Source organism: Dryobates pubescens, chromosome 1 (assembly GCF_014839835.1).
Source record: "Dryobates pubescens isolate bDryPub1 chromosome 1, bDryPub1.pri, whole genome shotgun sequence".
NCBI lineage: Eukaryota > Metazoa > Chordata > Aves > Piciformes > Picidae > Dryobates > Dryobates pubescens.
Genome location: NC_071612.1, coordinates 52,059,026 through 52,078,831, shown reverse-complemented (window position 1 = coordinate 52,078,831; position 19,806 = coordinate 52,059,026). Strand labels below are relative to the sequence as shown.

Here is a 19,806-nt window from a genome sequence, read left to right as displayed (position 1 = left end):
TTGGGTTTTGCTTGTTGAACTATAGCAATATTGCTGCCTGAATTTTGTAATAAAAGACTTTCAAGAAAATGTTTATATTTAATTACTCTGAAAAACAAACCAAACAGAACATTGGAGCAGCATTATAGAATATATGTAAGCTATTCAGTTTTTGAACTTCACATAAATAAACTGTAAAGGAAAATGGTAGTGTATCAGCAGCAAAAGTGCTGTTAAAACAACCAAAGACACCTATACAGACATTCAGGTTTTATTTTTATAAAAAAAGATCAGATTTATTAGTGCCAATGTATGTTCATATAAGGTAACAGAAACTAAGCTAATCTGAGTAGCAACTTACATCAAAGGATATCAAAATAATATTTTGTGTAAGTGAAACATAATACTTCATTTAAACTTGATTCTTGCCAACTAGAAGTCCTCATTATCTGTCTATGAAGCCTTTAAAGAAAAGTTGCTACAGTCAAACAGGGTCCTGATAGAACTTGGCACATAAAGAAACAATTCAATTTTCACCCATACAATACCTCTCACTCCCCTGGAGCACTCATTCATACAATACTTACATAACGCATATACATTATGACTAAAGCCATGTATGGCCTAAAGCACATACAATATCTCAGTCCTAAATGTAATATATCTCTACATCAAAAGCAAGTCACTGTATTTACAGCAGATGATCTCGCTCTGCAGATGGGGCTTTTGCTTGAAGATCCTTCTGTCAGTGTACACTAAGGTACTTGTCATTGAATTATTCACCAAATTAGAGGTTTATCTACAGGAAGATGTGTCTGACCATGTGCGAGGATTCTAAGGCAATAGTAGTAGTTGTTCCACAGGACTAGCGCGGCTGTTGCAACCCACTCTCCCCTGGAGCAGTAAAGCCTTCCTTTTCCAGATGCAGCCAGGTGTAGTGAGAGACATTCATGATCTGCAAGCTGTTGGCTCAAAAGTCTAGAACTTCTTGGTTGGTTTTTGTTTTTAATGTTCATGGAATAGCACCATAGGAATTCACTCTTGTTAGCAAACCTATCCTGGGTCTGTTCTGTTTTGCTTTTTTCAGTATCACAGATACTCCTACTCCCATTTAAAAAAAAAAAAAAATTAAAAAAAAAAAAAAAGGAGAGAAAAAAGTCTTTGGGAAACCTTCCTCTTGGATACTACTGCAGCTTCATTTCTGAGCCACTGAAGCAGACAATTAGCTCATTCACAAAGAGGTCTGAAGAAGTAAAGCTTAGTAGTGGTTCCAAATACACTGCTGAAAACAAATTCAATATGAGGAGTTTCAGATGATCCGTGATTATTTCTCTGTCTCATGGATACAGATTTTGATTCAGGACAGGTTTTCATCTCAGTCTCTTTCTATGTTCAGTGCAAAATAAGAGCACATCATCAGAGATAGCTTACTTAAACAGTAAACCAAACATTTTCAGATACACTGTTCAAATTCAGTCAACTAGCAATTGGTCAACTAGAAATGACTGATGTAACAGTTCAGACTTCTCAGTCATTAGTAAAACAAAATACTCCAGAGAATAGCTATGTTTCAGAAGGAGGATTTTCCAGTTTCAAAACACTGATACCCTGATAGGATAGATGAATTTGTAAAAAATACAGAACAATGCAGGAAGACCTTCTCATTTCGTATCTTCTTTGAGATCCTTGTACACACCATAAGCAGGATACGAAGTCAAAGCAACTAGATATAAGGACAATATTTTGAGTGTGTAACCCAAAGGAGCTTCTTTTTTTTTTTCCTCCTGGATAACAGACAATTGTCTGAAGGAAGAACAGTCTGCAAGGTCACTTCCCCTGAATGCAAATAACTGAATCTGCACGCATCCATGACAAATGTCAAAACACGAACAAAGCTCTCATATTCTCCCTAAGTGTAAAGTCCTTTCACAGGCTTTGCAGAGGCAGTCACGTATGGAGTCTGCACATCATCATCTTGACTATTCCACCAGGACAGGTGATTTTTCTATTTCTTTTTATTTAAGTCTCTGGTATATAAGTCATCATTTCAACTGAATTCATATAAAACATATTTGTGCTAATAACTTCAGGGTTTTTTAAAAAACGACATGCCTTCCTTGCTTTCAAATGTGCGTTCTTTCTTTGTCACCTTTCCTGGCACAGAGGTTCTTGTGTTATTTTTTGGTGCGCACACTATCTGGATATTTTATACTCCTGTATCGTATATGAAATCCTTTCTTGTTGATTGTATCATCGGTATGAAAGTGAAGTAAAAGAGCTTCCCCTGCTGAATAGATTTCTTCAGGTGGCTAAAATAAATGAATAAAACAAATTATCTGTCCATTCAGTGTATTTATTCCTTTAATTCATATTTATTTTTTTTTCTAATGGATATTTCTCTTTTGCTGTTTTATGCCTTTAATTTACAGTTCTTTTATTTCTAATGGATATTTCTCTTTTCCTGTTAAGCCTTTCACTGGGTCTCACATGGTGCCATCTAACTTCATCAGAATACTTCTATCTCATTTAGCTCTTAATTATAGGATAGAAAATTTTGAGACAGATTAAGGAAATCACAGCCTAAGGTCATAGAAGCTGGAAGTCAGCTTAAATCACGTGTCAATTCTTACCTCCAGGTAGAAGTTTTGAAATTATGTTTTATAACTTTTTGCTTTTGTAGTAATGTGCACTTTTTAAATCTTTAGCTCTGAGCCTGAAAATTAGCTTTTCACAGAATCCAAATAAATGTAGCTCATCATACTTTCTCAATCTGATTTAGCTTCTTGAATTTGTATGGGGAAACTCTACAACTTTTTGTTATAAGGGAAAGGAAACAAAGCTGCTTGTTCTTTTGCCCTTCCCAGATATCTTCTATAGTTCTACTGAGTTGTGTAAGCGACTGGTCAGAGTCATACACAATATTCTTAATCTAGATAAATTGCAGACTCGAGCACCTATTTTCCATCTTATTCTTCATAGACCTCATGATGGCCTGTTCTGTTACTGAAGCACACTGATCAGAAATATAGCTGAACTACCAAGTCTTTAAAGTCGACACAGTGATAATATATACTTAACAGTGACCTTATTCCCCACTTCATTTTGGTATATTTGCTTTCAATAACTTTTCTATTAAATTCTGTCTTTCCTATGTGGTCTTGAAGCCACCCATCCATATCTAACCAAAACCAAACCAAACTAAACCAATGACAAAATCCAGTCACTTCACCACAGTCACCCCCTTGTGTACACTTAACCCACTCCTACCCCTAAAATGAAAAAAAAAAAATCAGCCCAAGGTTGAGCCATTCTCCAGTTTACTGCCCTTTTACTCCCAAGGAAAAAGTATTGGTTATGTAAAGTAGCAGAAGCTGGGCTCAGTTGTTACACTTCTCTTGGAATACATTGCCTGCAGTTCAGTTGTAGCACTTTCCCTGCATCTTTAAGTGTTCAAAAAAGCTCTAAAAGCCAGTTAACAGGGAATTTATCTGAATGACTGACATGTTTGATCCAGCACTGTGGCTGAATCAAAAAACTGACAAGTGGTTAATTAAGAGCTCCTGTCAAGGGCTTTCAAACGTTTAATCCAGCCAAAGAATGCAAGCATGAAAATGTGTGTTTGCATCTGCACACATATAAAGAACTGAGGAAGATTTGTGGGATCATTGCACCAGCTTTCACAATACAGGCAGCTAACAGAACAATGCAAGTTTAAAAGATACAACTTTTTTGGGATGCTATCTGGCCAGTTTCCTCCATGCCTCACAGTTAGAACATCGCAGAGGTACATATGAGATGGCAGGGCTTTCTTAAGGCCTTTATTAATCACTAAGAGTATTTTTTTTTCCTTAAAACCAGATTTAGGGAGTAGATGAGCACACTATAAATGCTTCCCAGATTCTCTTCCTCCTATAAAATGTGACTTCTTCACTCAAATTGAAAAACAAATCTATGTGATAATTTTCAACACTAGTGCATTTCTCTCCCTGTTAAGGGAAAACAGCTTCTAACTCTTTTGTTGTTGTTGTTGTGGTTGGTTTTTGGGGTCTTTTTGAGTACTCCTAAAGACTCCACTGTCAGCTATCTAAAATTTAATAGAACATTACAATACTTTGGTCAAAGTCTAGATAAGAATATAATTGAAAATAGTTCAAGGGAATGCTTGCACTACAAGCATATAAATTTATATTAAAAAAAACCAACACAAAGGGAAGCAGATAATCTAGTCCCTAGAACCTCACAGTTTCTTGACCCTTTCCTTCCTCTGCCCTGTCTTTCTTACTCTTTTTGTTCTGGAAATAAGAAGGGGGAAAATTGTACCTGGTTACTTACCCCAGATCCACAAAATCGACCAAGTCTCACAGCTGTCTTATCATAACCATCAAAGAGCTCCACATAATCATAGCCACAGTCTGCCTCTTCTTCAACCTCGAATGTCTGAAACATCAATTCTACTCGGTAGCCACGCTCTGCAACCAGAAGCCAGTCACAGTCTTCCTGGACTGGATAGTTGTTATCACCAAACTGGGCATGTGAGTACAGGTCTTTGAGCTTAGTTTCAGCTTTCAGCCGACCACCACACTCTAAATGGAGGGAAAATAAAAATGATGAAAAAGAATTAAAACTTTATTTTCATAGATCTCCAGCTTATTCAGGCTGAGCATATTTTTATGCCACAAGCAGTTCAATCAAAAAAACCAAAAAAGGTATCAAGTGAAGTATTACTCAGTATGAATAAATCCCCATCATTCTGAGTTTTTCCTATAGAAATTCTGTTTTATAACTACAGAGGATTATAAGGAATATGGTTCAAGTGGTAGGCCATTCTTTGGGCAGGCCTTGAGTAAAGGTCTGTGGCCCACAAGGCAAACATTGTTAAGTGGGGCATCCACATTTCAGCGGTGACAATGTTTCCACGTGAGTTAATTAACCACCTACAAATGGCAGGGCAGGATGAGCTCTAGCACACATGTAATCAGCAATTGAGTGCAAAAGTGTTGTGCTTCACAGGACTGTCAGTTTTAACCATCATGCAGTGCCTGAGCATCAGTTCAACACTAAACACCACTGCCAAGCTCACTAGATTGCTTGCTACATAGTTCATGGGCATGAACAGGTCTTTACCTGCAAAAAACCACAGCCAGGAGAAAGATGCTACTACCAAAGTCTCACAGTTAAAAAATCTGCTTGAGCCAAGTCTTGAGCAGGACAGCCTCGCTTTATGGTGAAGCCATGACTTAAGTCTAAATCTCTATTTGTACACAGTAGCAAAATGAATGTGGAGCTTTAGAGCTTGCTTACAACTGCTTGAAAAGTTAATTTAAACATGAATTAACTTTCCTATAAAACTGAGTAGGTTGTTCTGCAGCCATTTTTCTTTTTTCTGAAAATGCACTGAGCAACAGCAACAAAATACAGTAGTTAGCACTTTACCCTTTCTAAATATTTACAGCAGCTCTAACTAAAACTAGTATTCAGTCCTGCATAGGCCTGCAAATTAAGTGTAGGTGTTATGTATTTTCCACAATGCAATCAACAACACATGGAAAAATGAACTTAAAACAAAGAAATGCACTGTTTCTTATGTTTCCATGAGATGGATGGAGATTTTTTCACTTTGTAAGCACAAAAGTTTCAAGGGAAACAGGATAACATGTTTGTTCTTGGCGAGCAAGTGAAACTTCCCTTACAGCACCCATCAAAATACCAAGTACAAATGAGCTTCAACCAAAGCTTGATATTCATAAATTTAGATTAAATTCCTGTAAATAAATGAACAGATATGTCTATCCATATTTTGATTAAATTCAGGTATTATATGCTGATTATTTTATAATAGTCTGAAAAAAACTTGTAAGATTCAAACATTTCCAAGATTTGGTAAACAGATACTTTCAATTTGACTGCAGTATCATGGACTCCATAAACACAAAATATGACCAATTACAACATTATATTGTGAAAAATCACATTTCAGATGGGAACTGATGACAGTAATGAGGACATTTTAAATTTTATTTTTCCAAAATGTGTGGTTTTTCTTAATAAGGAAACAAAGGAATCAAAACAGGAACATAAATTATGTAAGTAATCTCTTATGCATAATCTGTTGTTCAACCTGAAATGTCTAAGTTCCTTTCTGCTTCTAAAGAATAGGGAGGAACACATGATAAAGGAGATTTGTCAAATGAGATAGCTCAAATGGTTATTTCTCACTGGTATTCTAATAAACTGATTTCCTTCCCTCCCCTCTCCCCCCTCTATTCTTGATGTTTTTTATTTATTTATTTTTTTCCCTACTAGACTGGATTGTTGCCAACATTAAGAACATCTCCCTGCTTCAGACACAGAACAGCTGCTAAGGAGAGAATGTTTAATGAACTGTCAGTATTTCTTCCCTCTGCTTCCTACAGTGGGCAGGAGCTTAAAGGAGTGTACTAAGAATTGCAGAAAATGGCAATCCCCTTTCCTCTGTCCATCTCCTAAGGATTATCATCTCATATTTTAGGACAAAGTATTGGTTTTAGAAATTACATGTCAGCTTTTCAATTTCTTATAACTAAGTTGTAGTTTCAAAAGTCTACATCTGGCTTACACGATGTAGCACTGCCTTAGGACACATGAGGCTAGTTGTGATGGGTCTGCACAAAACAGAGCAGTGCCATGTGGCACTGCTTGCTTAACCTTGGTAACAGAGCTAACCAAGCTGCACCACCCACCATGCTTTCCACTGTGCACATGTGGCTCCTCTGCTCTAGGTATGGTATACACATCTGAGTGTAAAGAAATACACTTGCACAACATCACTCAGCAGACAGTTTTGCTTTTCTAGAGCAGCTAAGGAACAAAACTCCTCTCATTTCTGATCTCTCTAGAAGCTTTTAGGCTTCTTACAAACATAAAAGCACATCAAGAGTAGTCTTTAGACTCTTTAACATGCTGAACAGATGGGAAAATCTTAAACTCACACTACCTGGGTTAATGAAACAAAAGTATAAATTTGATTCAGCATTTCCATATGGAATTATTACAGTCCTTTAGAAAGAGACATAGGTTCCTAAATAAAGTGACATCTGAGATGCCCAGACTTGTCAGAGACTTCCTCCCAAGGCTGACAGACAAAAACAGGACCTGCAGCCTCCTGCAGCAGTGGCTGCATGCCAGGCACCATAAATGAGGCCGTCCAGAAAGAAACTAGGTGCTTGTTTTAAAGCAACAAAATCACTCCCTGAGCAATGATGTTTAATGTTCTGTCAGGAGCATTTTTATAAATTCCTTCAGGATGGGTTATGCCTTTTCTGAGAGCAGAAAATGTAACAGAATCTCTTTTAAAACTGTGTAGCCCTTGGAAAATAGCATTTTATAAGCTTTGCTCCACCCAGGGGGATGAAGCCTTTTTATCAAATGTATTTTTTCAAACTTTACTGCTTCTGCTGCTACAGTTTTTTTCCTGTTTGCTGAACTACTCAGTGGAAATTTGGATAGTACTTAAGCCAAAAAGTGTCACAGAAGGGAAATCAGTATCATCATCAGGATCTACTAAAATAAGGTTGGTAAATCATTAAGATGCCAGGAACACAGTAGTACAGACACCTTCAGGCGCAGCATCCAGTTACTCCTTCACTGCTGTTGCATTAAACAAGTGAGTTCTGCTAACAGGTCAGAAGTGAAGGGAGCAGCTGCCTCACCTCTCCCTGTCTGCACAGCTATGCAGGATTAAGTACAACCTTGCCTACAATATTGTCAAATATTATTTGCAAGAAATAATAAGGAAATACAATCCGCTGTCTATACACTTGCCAGGTATCTATTAATTCACTTGTTCAAAACACGGAAGTAAAATTCACATAGAACATCCGGCAGGAAAAGGCTGCAACATCTGAGGTGTCTCTTGTTCCAATAGTACATCAAAGCAGATGCTGTTGATATGCTGTTCAACTTGGTCATAAGTTTGTGCAACACAGTTGACAGAAATAATTGTCCTATCTTAAGGAGGCAAATGTTATCCACAACATTCTTAAGGACTAGGCAGATTTTATTCTTTGGACTCTCTCAGAAATGCACTGTTATGCATGCCAAGAAAGGTTTTACAGGAAGGCACATAAAATTCAACAGATATGAGGGAAATTCCAGCAAATCGTAAGATAACTAGCAATCTTCAGAAGTTACGGAGTATACATTTGATCTTCTTTTACACAATGACTGTACCAGTTCTGCAAACTGAAAGTGAAAAGAATAAATGAAAGAGTGGGTTTATAACACATGTTTCTAATAAGAGTTCTGACTTTTAACTACTCATCCCAAGGTAATTTTAAAATGAGCAGTTATTAACATTTCTAATTTTCCATCTAAGGATAGGGGTTACTGTGGTAGGGAAAAAAAATAAAAGGCATTTTCCACAAGAAAAAGAATTGAATTACAGGTAGCTAAACTTTTCATTTTGTAGGACATTTTGCAATCATAAAGACTGAACAGTTCATACACTGTTGCCTACTCTCTTTCTCTGCAAAGGAAAATTAAGTTAATTTAGTTGTAGAATTATTCTCAACAAAACAGAAGGAAAAAAACATGAAATTGATATACAAGGATTTTTTAGCTACACATCAATTTCATGAATACATCAAATGATATTATCAGTGATTAATCAAGTTTATTACTATCTTAATAACTGCTAACTACTATCTACTGGAACATACGTTTATATTTTCTGCATTAATGTTCATTAACAAATAATGGATGAATAACAATGAAGTCTGGAAAGTAAAGACAGACATTACGATCGAAGAGACACCACCACCACCACCACCACCACAAAAAATCCCCCCAATCCTCCCCGCTTTACAGCAGGTACTAGAAGTTCAGAGATTTAGCAGTAGGGGTCGCAGTAAGCCAAGCAACACCGGGAAATAAACGTAAGCGCTGAAAACAACCCAAGAAATTCGTCCGTGCAATTGCAAAACACGCCTTTCAATTTCAGTGATTTCTGCCAAAGAACGAAATTAGATGGCAAGTATGAAGGAGACTATATTCTTAAGACCCTAAGAAAGTCTTCAGTATTGTTTTTTCTTATTCTTCTTTGGCTTGCCCTTCCTTTCTAGCTCTACAGGAAAGTAATTGATGTTTACACAAAACCTAGACTCTTGTTTAAGTTAGAACAGGGAGGTAACAGAGGTCCATCACATCCCAGTGAAGTACTGCCATTATGAATACAATGAAAAGGTACCGAGTATTTTACAAACTAATGGCATCATCTCCAAGAGAGATCTCTTTGACTGTTCATGCCAATATCTACTTTTTATCAACTTTTGTTTCAGAATCTTTTAAATGCTTACATATGTGTGAGAGGACAAAGAAACTTGTAAAATATTAGAGAATGCATTCTGCAACCTCAGACTTTTCCTGTTATCCTTAAGGTTATATTAGATTTAGTTGCAACATCGTCTTATCTATTAACTCATTCCATTCCTATAAAAGAAATGCCTGAGTATCTTCCACCGTAGAACAATGAGCAAGTTATTAGAAAACCACATCCTGATTTTCTGACCTGTAGAGTGTGCTGCTTGGAAGCCTTTTCTTTGTACTGATGCATCAGAAATAAAGCGTAGAAACATTTTGTTTCCTGTAGCAATAAGAGGTTCTGGTATCTTACTGCCACATAAGCGTCCCAGAATTGGTGACTTCTCAGTTTCACCATCAAACACTTCCAAGTGGTCGTAAGCACATTCTTGATGTTGTTCTATCTCAAACTCATTGAAGGTCTGGGGGTGTGGGAAAAAAAGCAAAATGACTTAACATAGTACAGGGTTTACTGTATTTGTATGGTACACAGAAATTGTTGGTATGTTTCAGAATACAAAGTAGATACTGTTAAGATGACAGACTAAACATTACCACCCCTACAAGCCCATAGCTTTAAGTACCATACTAATTATAAGATGACAAACTTCAAGAGGGAATCATCCTTCATACTGAAAAATATTAGAACATCTGTAGCCAATGAGTAGCTATAAGAGAATGTTAAATCTAGAAAATAGTGCCCTTTCTGTTGAGTTTGCACTGTTTGTAGAATTATTCCAAATTTCAGAGAACATTCAAAACAGAAAAAAAAACACCACACAAATAAACAAACCAAAAAACCCAAACCCTGAAATCATTGGTTCTTGACACAGGTGAGGACTGATTGAAACATCTGCCAAATACAATACACACCACTTTTATTTTTTCAAACTTACCTGATGCCATAACTAAAGCTTTTGAGAATGACCTTTCTACATTATTGGTTATGCATCAAAATTGTATTTTTGAACCTATTTTTTTCTTTCATTATTACAACACTGTTTCAGGCTGCACTCTTCATAGTAAGATCATAATTTTTGCTAGCAAAACAATAGTGAAAAATAACAAAATTATGTTGATTATTTATTTAAAATACTTCAGTTGTCCTTAGCTCGCCCAAGAAAATTCAGTGCTTTACATTCACATACTTCAAATCTGTGACACTTCTTCTACACTTCAAAACATTTATCTTAGTTTCTGTGATCCAAGGTATTATTAGTCTCTCTCAGTGCTCACGGCAGCTTGTAAGGACAAATTTGGATCTACTAAAAATTGCAAGTTTCAAGTCCTTTGGAGTGAGTGTGGCCAACTTACTTTTACAAACATTTGGAGTTTAGATTTCTCAAACTCAGAGTGTCCAATATCAGAGGTATTTTTCAAAAGTGCCCTAACCTGAGAAAACTTAAAGCCACATACAACTAATTCCTGCTTTTCAAATATGGAAGAGAGTCTTCCAAGACTGGACCGGTATCAACAAATTTATTTCAAGGGGACATCTAAGAGATTTCAGACAAGACTTTTTGACCAGGGCTACAAGAAGTATGAAGTTTAGTACCTGGTAACTTCTGTCATGTAAACACTGAGAAGGCAGTATACACATACATCTCTGAATTTTCTGAAATACACTAGAATTTAAAGTGAAATTCAGACTCTGTTCTGTTCAACAAGATAACATAAAAATGATCCCATGAGTAACCATATAGCTGTCTGGTTATAAAAAAGCCCCAAACACTCAAAGATTAAGAAGCAATAATAAAAAGAATAAAACTGAACTGTGAAATACTAAGCAAATAGAATTATGCATTCTATCTGGTACATGAAAAAAAAATCTGAACTACCAAAAATTCCATGTGGAAACCAGACAGCGTGAGTAAAGCTGCTGAGTTGTGGAAAGTGAAGAGCTGCATGCTGCAGCAGACAGAGGTTCATTTCACAAGAAAGTTGGGAGACTTATAGTAAGGGTTTGAAACTGCAGAGACAGTTGAAACAGCTGTACAGCAGTCCCTCCTGCTTCTCTTAAATTGTAGTCAGACACCCTACTTTTATGATGCCAAGTACATGTTGTCATTTATACCCAAATAAAATCTGATAAATTTTAACAGACCCAAAAACCAGAAAGCTAAGAGACTGTAAGGGGGTTAGTTAAATATAGAACTGAGTCAAGCCAACTTGGAATCAACAGGAGCAGTAGATGTGATCCAAGAGCAGCCTCCAGAACTTTGTTTTCTTTCAAAGGGAAATCATATCAGGTTTGTTCACATCAGTACAAAAGGAAGCACTTCTCACCACGAACCATAAGAAACTCCTATTCTATATAATATTTGATTTTTCACTGGGATTTCTAAGCCTGAAGTACATGTTATATTGTCACAAAGAAGAACAGAAAAAATATCCTGATATTTCAAAATAATATTTTTATTCCCCACCCCCCCAAGTGGTCAATTCCCAGCAGTGGAATAAGAGTAGGCTTGAAAGAGGAGAAGTGATGGAAATTTTCCTTAAAGGTGACTGTAACTGAACAGGAAAAATACTTTGGAATACCACCATGACTACAGTCCCCATTTTGACAGTATCATTAGTAGGAATGGTACTCAGTAATGTTACATACGGCTTCTGAACATTCAGCCTTTTCTATCTGTAGCACTCAACTGAGATATGTTGGCGGCAGTTACAGATAGTTGCCTGAATAAGACATTTAAGTCTGTCTCTTATAAACATCTAGCTGATTAGCTTATGAAAATCACCCTCTGGTACATACATTTTCAAAGCCATTTTTATCCACACATTTAATATAACAATTATGAAGTACATATCCATTTATTTTCATAGGCTCCTTAATGCTCCAAATGCTTAACTTCAGCCTTTTCGGGAAAAGACTTTTCAATGATTATCAGAGTGAAAGCAATCACAATAAAAGCTTTGTTTCTGTACATACACCCCTCTCAAAAGAAATGAAGCACAGTCCCACAATTGATGTAGTTTGTTACCATGAAGAAATTAATTATCTCCTTGTTCAATGTGACTAAGTAAACTTTGAGGAATAAACTTAACTATGGTATGAAAGCCCAAGAAAAAGTATTTATCTATAATGGAAGTGTGGTATTAATATTACTGATAAGGCATCTTGCTGTACTACACAGACTTTAAAAATATTGTACACACAGAACTTACTAGAGTGACCCTACTTATCGGCACAAAAACCCCCAAAAGGTGAACTTCAGACTCTAAATTATGGAGGCATTTTTCAAAATTCTCTCTAGTAAAATTCTGTCAATTTTTTTTCCAATTTCACTGGCAAAAGCCAATTTAAAAATTTTTTTCTTTTTTCTATTTTTAATCAGATCATATAATGTTTCATTGAAAATGTCCAAATGGTGGAATTTCGCCTGCTGAGGTTAAAAGCAAGCCCTTGTCTAGCTGGCTTCAGCTTATTCAGCCAGGATGAAGAATGCTTCCTCAGAAGCAGCAGTAGGAAGGCTGCCTAAATCAAAAAATCTGGTTTTTACCCTTTGAATGGATAGAGCAACACAATGCTCATTTTCCACGACCCCCACACCCACTGGAACAGTTTGATCATTTTACTTCTGGTGAACAAGGATCAAAACACTATCCCACAGCAGCACCAGTAACAGGGGTTATGGTTTAGGCTAAGGTCAGCAGTTATGAGATGACAATATTCTTTTCATCCCTTCATCAATATTGGCTCTTCCTTCTGCTTCTCTCAAGCAAACACAACCTCTCTTCAAAAGCTTATTTGCTCCAAAACATTTGTTATATCAATTTATCTGATTTTAAAATGTGTAAGGCCAGCTTTTGTAGCTGTCCCCTGAGTACTTTGGCTAAAGGAACACTGGGGCTGAGTTCAAAGCAGAAAAGCCCCCTGGACAGGTCCATGTCTTTGGCTTCGTACAAGGGCTATGTAACCTCAGTAGATCTGCAAAGCTCCCCGAGCTGTGATAGCTTTTCAGCCACTAGCACTGTCCTCAGCTAGCTGGACACAAAGGTCACTTAAGAAGTCTTCTTAGGCTGCTCATTTACTTATGTTCCATTTGGAGCGATTTTTAAATGAGGAGTCCAGGCTCTTGGTTTTTGTATATTCTTTGTGTCCTTGAGAAATACAGAGCAGAAATGCAAAAGTAGTGTGAACGGGACTGTTCATAACTTCTAATGTTGCTTATTCTATAATATTGAATAGAATAGAATAAACCAGGTTGGAAAAGACCTTTGACATCGAGTCCAACCTATCATCCAACACTATCTAATCAACTAAACCAGGGCACCAAGCGCCCTATCCAGTCTCTTCCTAAACACCTCCAGTGATGGTGACTCCACCACCTCCCTGGGCAGCCCATTCCAATGGCCACTGTTCTTTCTATGAAGAACTTCTTCCTAACTTCTAGCCTATACCTCCCCTGGTGCAGCTTGAGACTGTGTCCTCTTGTTCTGCTGCTGGTTGCCTGGGAGAAGAGACCAACCCCCACCTGGTTACAACCTCCCTTCAGGTAGTTGTAGATGACAAATTTGTGCAAATGACCACAAGGTCAAAACCTTGTGCAAATATTATAAACTGCAATAATGATATAGTAAAGTCTGACAAGAAGAAAGTATTTCTCCTGCCCTTTGCTGCTGTATTTACAACCACCACAAACTTTAACTCACAGTTGAATAGTCCCAGTTGGCCAGGAATCAAGCAAGTTTTTAAAACAGTGTACCTCTGGGCTACAAACTGATAGTAAAGTTTAGTACTAGTTTGGTATCATTGAGTAGGCATTTGAGAAGCAGGTACGACTGAAGAAAAGAGATAAATGAAGAGTAGGCAGAGACTTACCAATTTGACCCTCTGTCCAGGGGTGGCACTGATTTCCCATGTGCACTCCTTTCTGCTGGGATACTTGTCAGGCCAGTTGGGACTTGTGATGATGCCATTGGGACTGTGGATCTTCTGTTCACACTCAGCTGTGCCAATAGTGATAACATCAGTTAGTCTGGGGGGGGATCTGCCTTTTTTTGGAACGGTGTTTTTTGGTTTGTTGATTTATCTTTTTTTTTTGGGGGGGGGGGGGTGGGTGGTGATGTTGTGTGTGTGTGTTTGGTTTGGTTTGTTTCTCAGGGGACCTGATGAATGGAAAGGATCTTCAGGAAGACAGCTAAGTATGCTCTACAGCATGTATGATCACGTTCTTCCTTTTCAGCATATGCTTTATGGCAATTAACATAGCATGCTTGCTTATTGATTGCTGTTCACAAAAGACTTCAATTTTATTTTATTTATTTAAAGTATTATAAAGGATTATATATAACTAATCAAGTATTTTGCTATTCCCCCCATTCTACATCCAGCTATGAAAATCCAGACAAGGTATCTTGCTACTCTAACTTCAAAAAGATATTTAACAATTTTTCTCTCTTCTTGCTGCAGCTACAGAGAAATCATTTTCACTTCTAAACCACAGTTTATATGGACAAATATACAATTAGAAAACAACTAAGATAAAACTGTATGAACCCAGAACAGCTTAATCTTCACATCATAACTGAATCAGCACAAGTTCATCTCTGTGAATAAATACAAACACCTAAACTTGAAGGAGGCACAAAATAAACTAGCTTCATTTGGTATATATTTTTTAAACTATCTCAGATGGCATTATAAATATTACAAAAGGTACATCTTTATTCACAGATTAAATCCATGCTAGAATACAGCCTGGAGCAATTATAGTAGCCCACATGATATTCCACACTTAAGGTTCATTTGCAGATAATCTAAACTCTACTTAAGCCCCAAAGCCTACTAATTTCTTATAAGTAGCCACACTTTGAGACAGCAAGATGTATAGGGACTCAACCTGAATTTAGATTGTTTGAATATGTCCCATAATATAAACTCATAAAGGGCAGATACAGATTCAAGCTGACTGCAAGGAAACTAACTGCTGTTAATAGACACAAATGGCAGCTTTAACGGGCTTCTCTCCAGAAACTCTCTGTATTTAATACAGCATTAGAGAAATACTCTATTGCAGCTTTACATGTTCTACATTTCAGATAACTATTGAAAGTAGCACTCTCTGCCAGCTATCCCAAGTTTTCCAGATTGCATTTCCAAAAGCCCCAAACTCAGCCACACAAAAATCCTGGGGATGAAGTGGATGGGAAAGGGGGAGTGGGGAGTATTTAAGCCCAATTGTCTAAGCTGCCATTACAAAGACCTTTTTCTTTATTTTCTTTGGAAGGAGAGCTGTACATAATTTTCTGCAAGACAGTTGTGCAATCAAGCATTCAAATACCTTACTACTTACTTACCTTCCTTGCAGTCATGTTTGTTTTCATGTAGCACAAATCCATTTCGACACTGGCAAACATAGCTTCCTACCGTGTTGATGCACTCATGCTGGCAGCCACCATTGTCCTTTGAACACTCATCCTTGTCTAGGAAACACACAAGAGGGTTGGATGAATACAAAAGTGAGTGGTAGTCCTAGCTACCAAGAGAATAAGGTTTAGAGCAGTGTTTGGGTCAGCAAAGGATAAGCTAAGGCACAGTCACTCTTCTTAGCGTGCCAGTTTTGTGGTACCATAGTTCTACACATTCAGTGCTCAGCCTGAAGCATTGCACCATGGCACAAATACTGTCTCATCTTTCTGGGGAAGGAGTAGTATTTTCTAAGCAGACAGGAACAAACAAGCTAAATTAAAGACGATAAGACAGTTACCATTGTTTACTGTTTCAAGTGGTCTATCTGGTCAAATTTTCAAAAATATCTCAACCAAAGCTTTATTTCAGAAAGAAGTGGAGTGTAATTTATGGACAATACAAAGTATTCCAAATTTATGTAAATTTCTCAGTTTAATGGCAGTATGTTAAAAGGAATATGTAGGCCAAATAAGGTTTCAAGCACTGCACATGGAGCACATAAGAAAAGAAGGCTTTAATATAAACCTTTTTAGTAAGTTGATTTCCCCCCACACCTCCACCAGCAGAGTGACAGTGTGCATTGTTTTTAATGAATCTGGACATTACAGAACATCACAAAAAGAAAACCATTTCATTCAAAAGCATACAAAAGAAATTGGCATTAGTTATTTCAAGGATATCTACAATATAGCGTGCAGTTCTGTTTATTAACATATAATCCTTCAAAAGAGCTTTTAGTGTGTTAGAAGCAAAGCAGACAGTAGGGGAGGAAATATGATTTGCATTAAACAGCTACAAATTCATGGCATGGACAAAAGCCAAACTAGATTAACAGGCTGTCATTCTAGCAAGAGGCCTCAGCTGCCACCCTTCCATGTCATTCAGCTGTTGTCATTTTAGGTGAGGCTGGTCCATTTAAAAGAGGCAGACTGGTCCTGACATCTACATATATATATACACAGACATGTATAGATGTATGAATAAGTATATACCTCTCTCTATATATATATGAATCTTGAGATATAAAAATATATGCCTAAAAAACTATATATATACACATAAACACACACACGTTAAAAAATCCTAGATCTTGTAAATTGTGTCATTTTAACATGCAAAATAGAGGAGGAAAAAGAGCAAAGGAATTGTGGTCATCTCAGAATTCCAGTTGTCACGGGGCTGGAATGCAAATCATTCAACCTCTTCAGACTCATGGCCCTTGGAAAGCAGCAGCAAGCATTATCTTCAAACAAGGTAACATGTGATCTTGCAGACTTTAGTAGGCACAGTAAGAATTCTATAGATTACAAGCTACTATGGATAATTTGTCTCTTTTTGTTGTATTACCCATGCATTTTCCCTGCCTTTACTGCTCATATTTGGTAACAACAAAGGAAATTGACCTTTACTGCTCATATTCAGTAACAGGAAGGAAGCTTGCATTATAATTGCATACACTTCAGCTTTATCTGCCAAGATGTATGCAACAATTGACCTGTTGACTTGCATGTCTTGCCATAAAAATCAGCTTCTACTTATAATACATGACGACAATGCATATTTATAGATAAATTCTGCAAGTCAAACCCAAGCACCCACTGCATTTTGTCCTGTAAATCTCAAATCTGTTTGCACTGACAATTTTGGAAAGTTTTTTACAGATGTGAAGGTTAAGCAACAGTTGAAAACAGAAGTAGCTCCCTGAATCACACATTCAAAGGTTTATACTAGTTGTCATTTTGATGATGAAAGAAGAATGAACGTTTGACATTTATGCACTTTACAATGCAAGTCCTGGACTAAGGTATGACAAAGTTATGATTTTTCATTTTTGCAAAAGCAAACACTTCTATAATTTCATTCTGTGCTGCAAGTGAAGCATAGTAACAAGCGAATGAGAAATTAGTTACAATGTAAACAAACCTCTTCACTACTTCCCCTCCTAAGCATTAGTTCACAGTTTTCTACCAAAACAACAACACAAATGGAAGGCAAGCTCAAAATGCATTCAAGTTAGGCTTCCAAGTACAGAGTAGGTCCACAAATTATAAATAAAAGCCCTGCCCATTTGCATCTTGATCCACCAAACTGTGTGAAAATACTGCAAACTATTTTAACATTAAATAAACTTATATTCTGTAAAATAAACTCTTAAGGGACAAGTTCATGGGCAAACAGTCCCATGCTGGATCTCCTCAGAAATAAAACTAAGGACAGAAGGTAGAAAGGAGAAGCTTCAGAACATATTTGAATACAATAATTACTTGTACATGGTTAATCAAGGATGCAACTGTTGAACGAGCCTTCCTCACACTTCATAATTTGGAACAGACTTTCTGTCAAATTGATTGCCCTGCTTCAAAATTCATGAAAAAACAATTAGTGTGTATTAGTTATAGGAACAAATGTTTTGCCATGTAAAAACAAAGCCATTTGTTATGATGACAGATGGAAATGAGTCTCCCAGTTTGGAATGGATACTTCCTTTCTTTCTCATTTCAGTACTTAGTAGAAGGAAAGATCCATTCTCAACCAAATGTTAGATTAAATCATTCAGAGGACAAATAGTCATACCTCTGAGACCCTCAGAGGCCACCAGTCTGTGAATAATATGTACTTGGCCTGAAGGGACCTGTACCAAGTCCTCACAAGATTCAAAAGCAAAAATTTTCCTCTCTGCAGACAGTTTTCTTGTCTGTGGAAAAAAATTGTAACAGGATGGCACCAGAGATGCTCCAAATCAGATTTTCTCAAGGCCTGAAACATTCTAGCTTTCCCTTTTAACTGCTCAATGAATCATCACCACCCCCACTCTCCCCCCCCCCCAAAAAAAAATGCCCTAAGAAACCTTAACTGTACATTACATCAAACACTTTATATGTTTTGAATGATTGTGCAAAGAATCATGTTTATTTAAAACACTGAAGTAACGCTAAAACTTATGATAAATGGAAGCAGTTTAGTGACACATAATATCTCTGGGTATTAATCATATCGCTATGCAAAGGCTGATCTAAAGAAATCATTTGGCTATCTTCTTGGAAACATCACGGGGAAAAAAATTATACATTATTATTGTCCTTTTTTCCCCCTCCCTAGAATAAATTAATGGAGTTATTTTACACTCATCTAATATTATGGGCCCAGTAGACTGCAGTAGATCACTGTCTTGTAATAAGAGAAGAAGAAAGAGGGAAGAGGACAAGAAAGACAGAGGGAAAAAGAATAAAAACCTAATTACTGGAGGCTTTTACCTTTGAATAATGAACATTTAAAAAAAAAATTAATATATCATGAGTCTGTAGTTTCTTCTCTTTACCCAAGAAACTTGATTATAAATATACCAGAGTGTCTTTGGAGATTAGCTAATGCCTGCAACAACTCACAAATGAGCTTTCTTGAGAACTAACTGCCCTATCAAATATAAATTTTACAGAATGTAGAAAGGAAAGAAAAAAAAAAAGTTTTTCTCACTTTCCAGTAGCACCTGTCTGGCTGTTAACACCATTTTACAGCCCAAAATGTAATTGCATGTTGTCTTATACAAACATAAATACCTTCCTAACACAGGTCATCTGTTGCCCTGTGTCACTGTTTGCTTTCACAGTTTATCACAACGGGTTCCAACCACTCAAAGACTGCTTTCTGTCGTCTGAGCTGGAGCTGGGCCATGTTTTCTCAACTGTAGTTGTGGCTGCAAAATTCACTACCAAAGAACTTGCAATAAAAAAAGTTCTTTGGCTATACTTGAGGAAAACATTGCAATTCCTAATCTTCAAACTAAACTGACTATCCACCTCTCTTGCTGACTGCTGCACGTGCCCCTTACTGGTGAAGAGACTGTAAGATGTAGGGGTTTATTAATTACTGATTTTTTTTTCTTCATGATGTACATCTTTAAAGCTAAATGCTTACCTATATTTATATTGTGATTTAATTAATAAAACTGTTAAATGCTTTCCAGCAAGTATCTTAGACACTAGATATTTCTCCACAGATATCATTCCAGAAGTATAGCATTCTGAAGACAACTATAGGCAAAACAAGCCAGTCCCACTTCACCATTTGAACAG

At 36.9% G+C, this 19,806-nt stretch overlaps 1 protein-coding gene across 1 annotated transcript in view; it reads right to left on the bottom strand.

Moving 5' to 3' along the window:
• Positions 1-1,136: 1,136 nt before the first annotated feature.
• Positions 1,137-19,806, bottom strand: part of TLL1 (tolloid like 1) — a 124,555-nt gene continuing 105,885 nt past the window's right edge. Inside the window, exons 17-21 of the mRNA XM_009904561.2 lie at positions 15,622-15,747; positions 14,144-14,271; positions 9,524-9,737; positions 4,312-4,562; positions 1,137-2,288 (exon numbers count right to left, since the gene is read on the bottom strand). Coding sequence (XP_009902863.1) covers positions 2,154-2,288; positions 4,312-4,562; positions 9,524-9,737; positions 14,144-14,271; positions 15,622-15,747 — 854 coding nt within the window. The 3' untranslated portion in view covers positions 1,137-2,153. The remainder of the gene's footprint in view (positions 2,289-4,311; positions 4,563-9,523; positions 9,738-14,143; positions 14,272-15,621; positions 15,748-19,806) is intronic.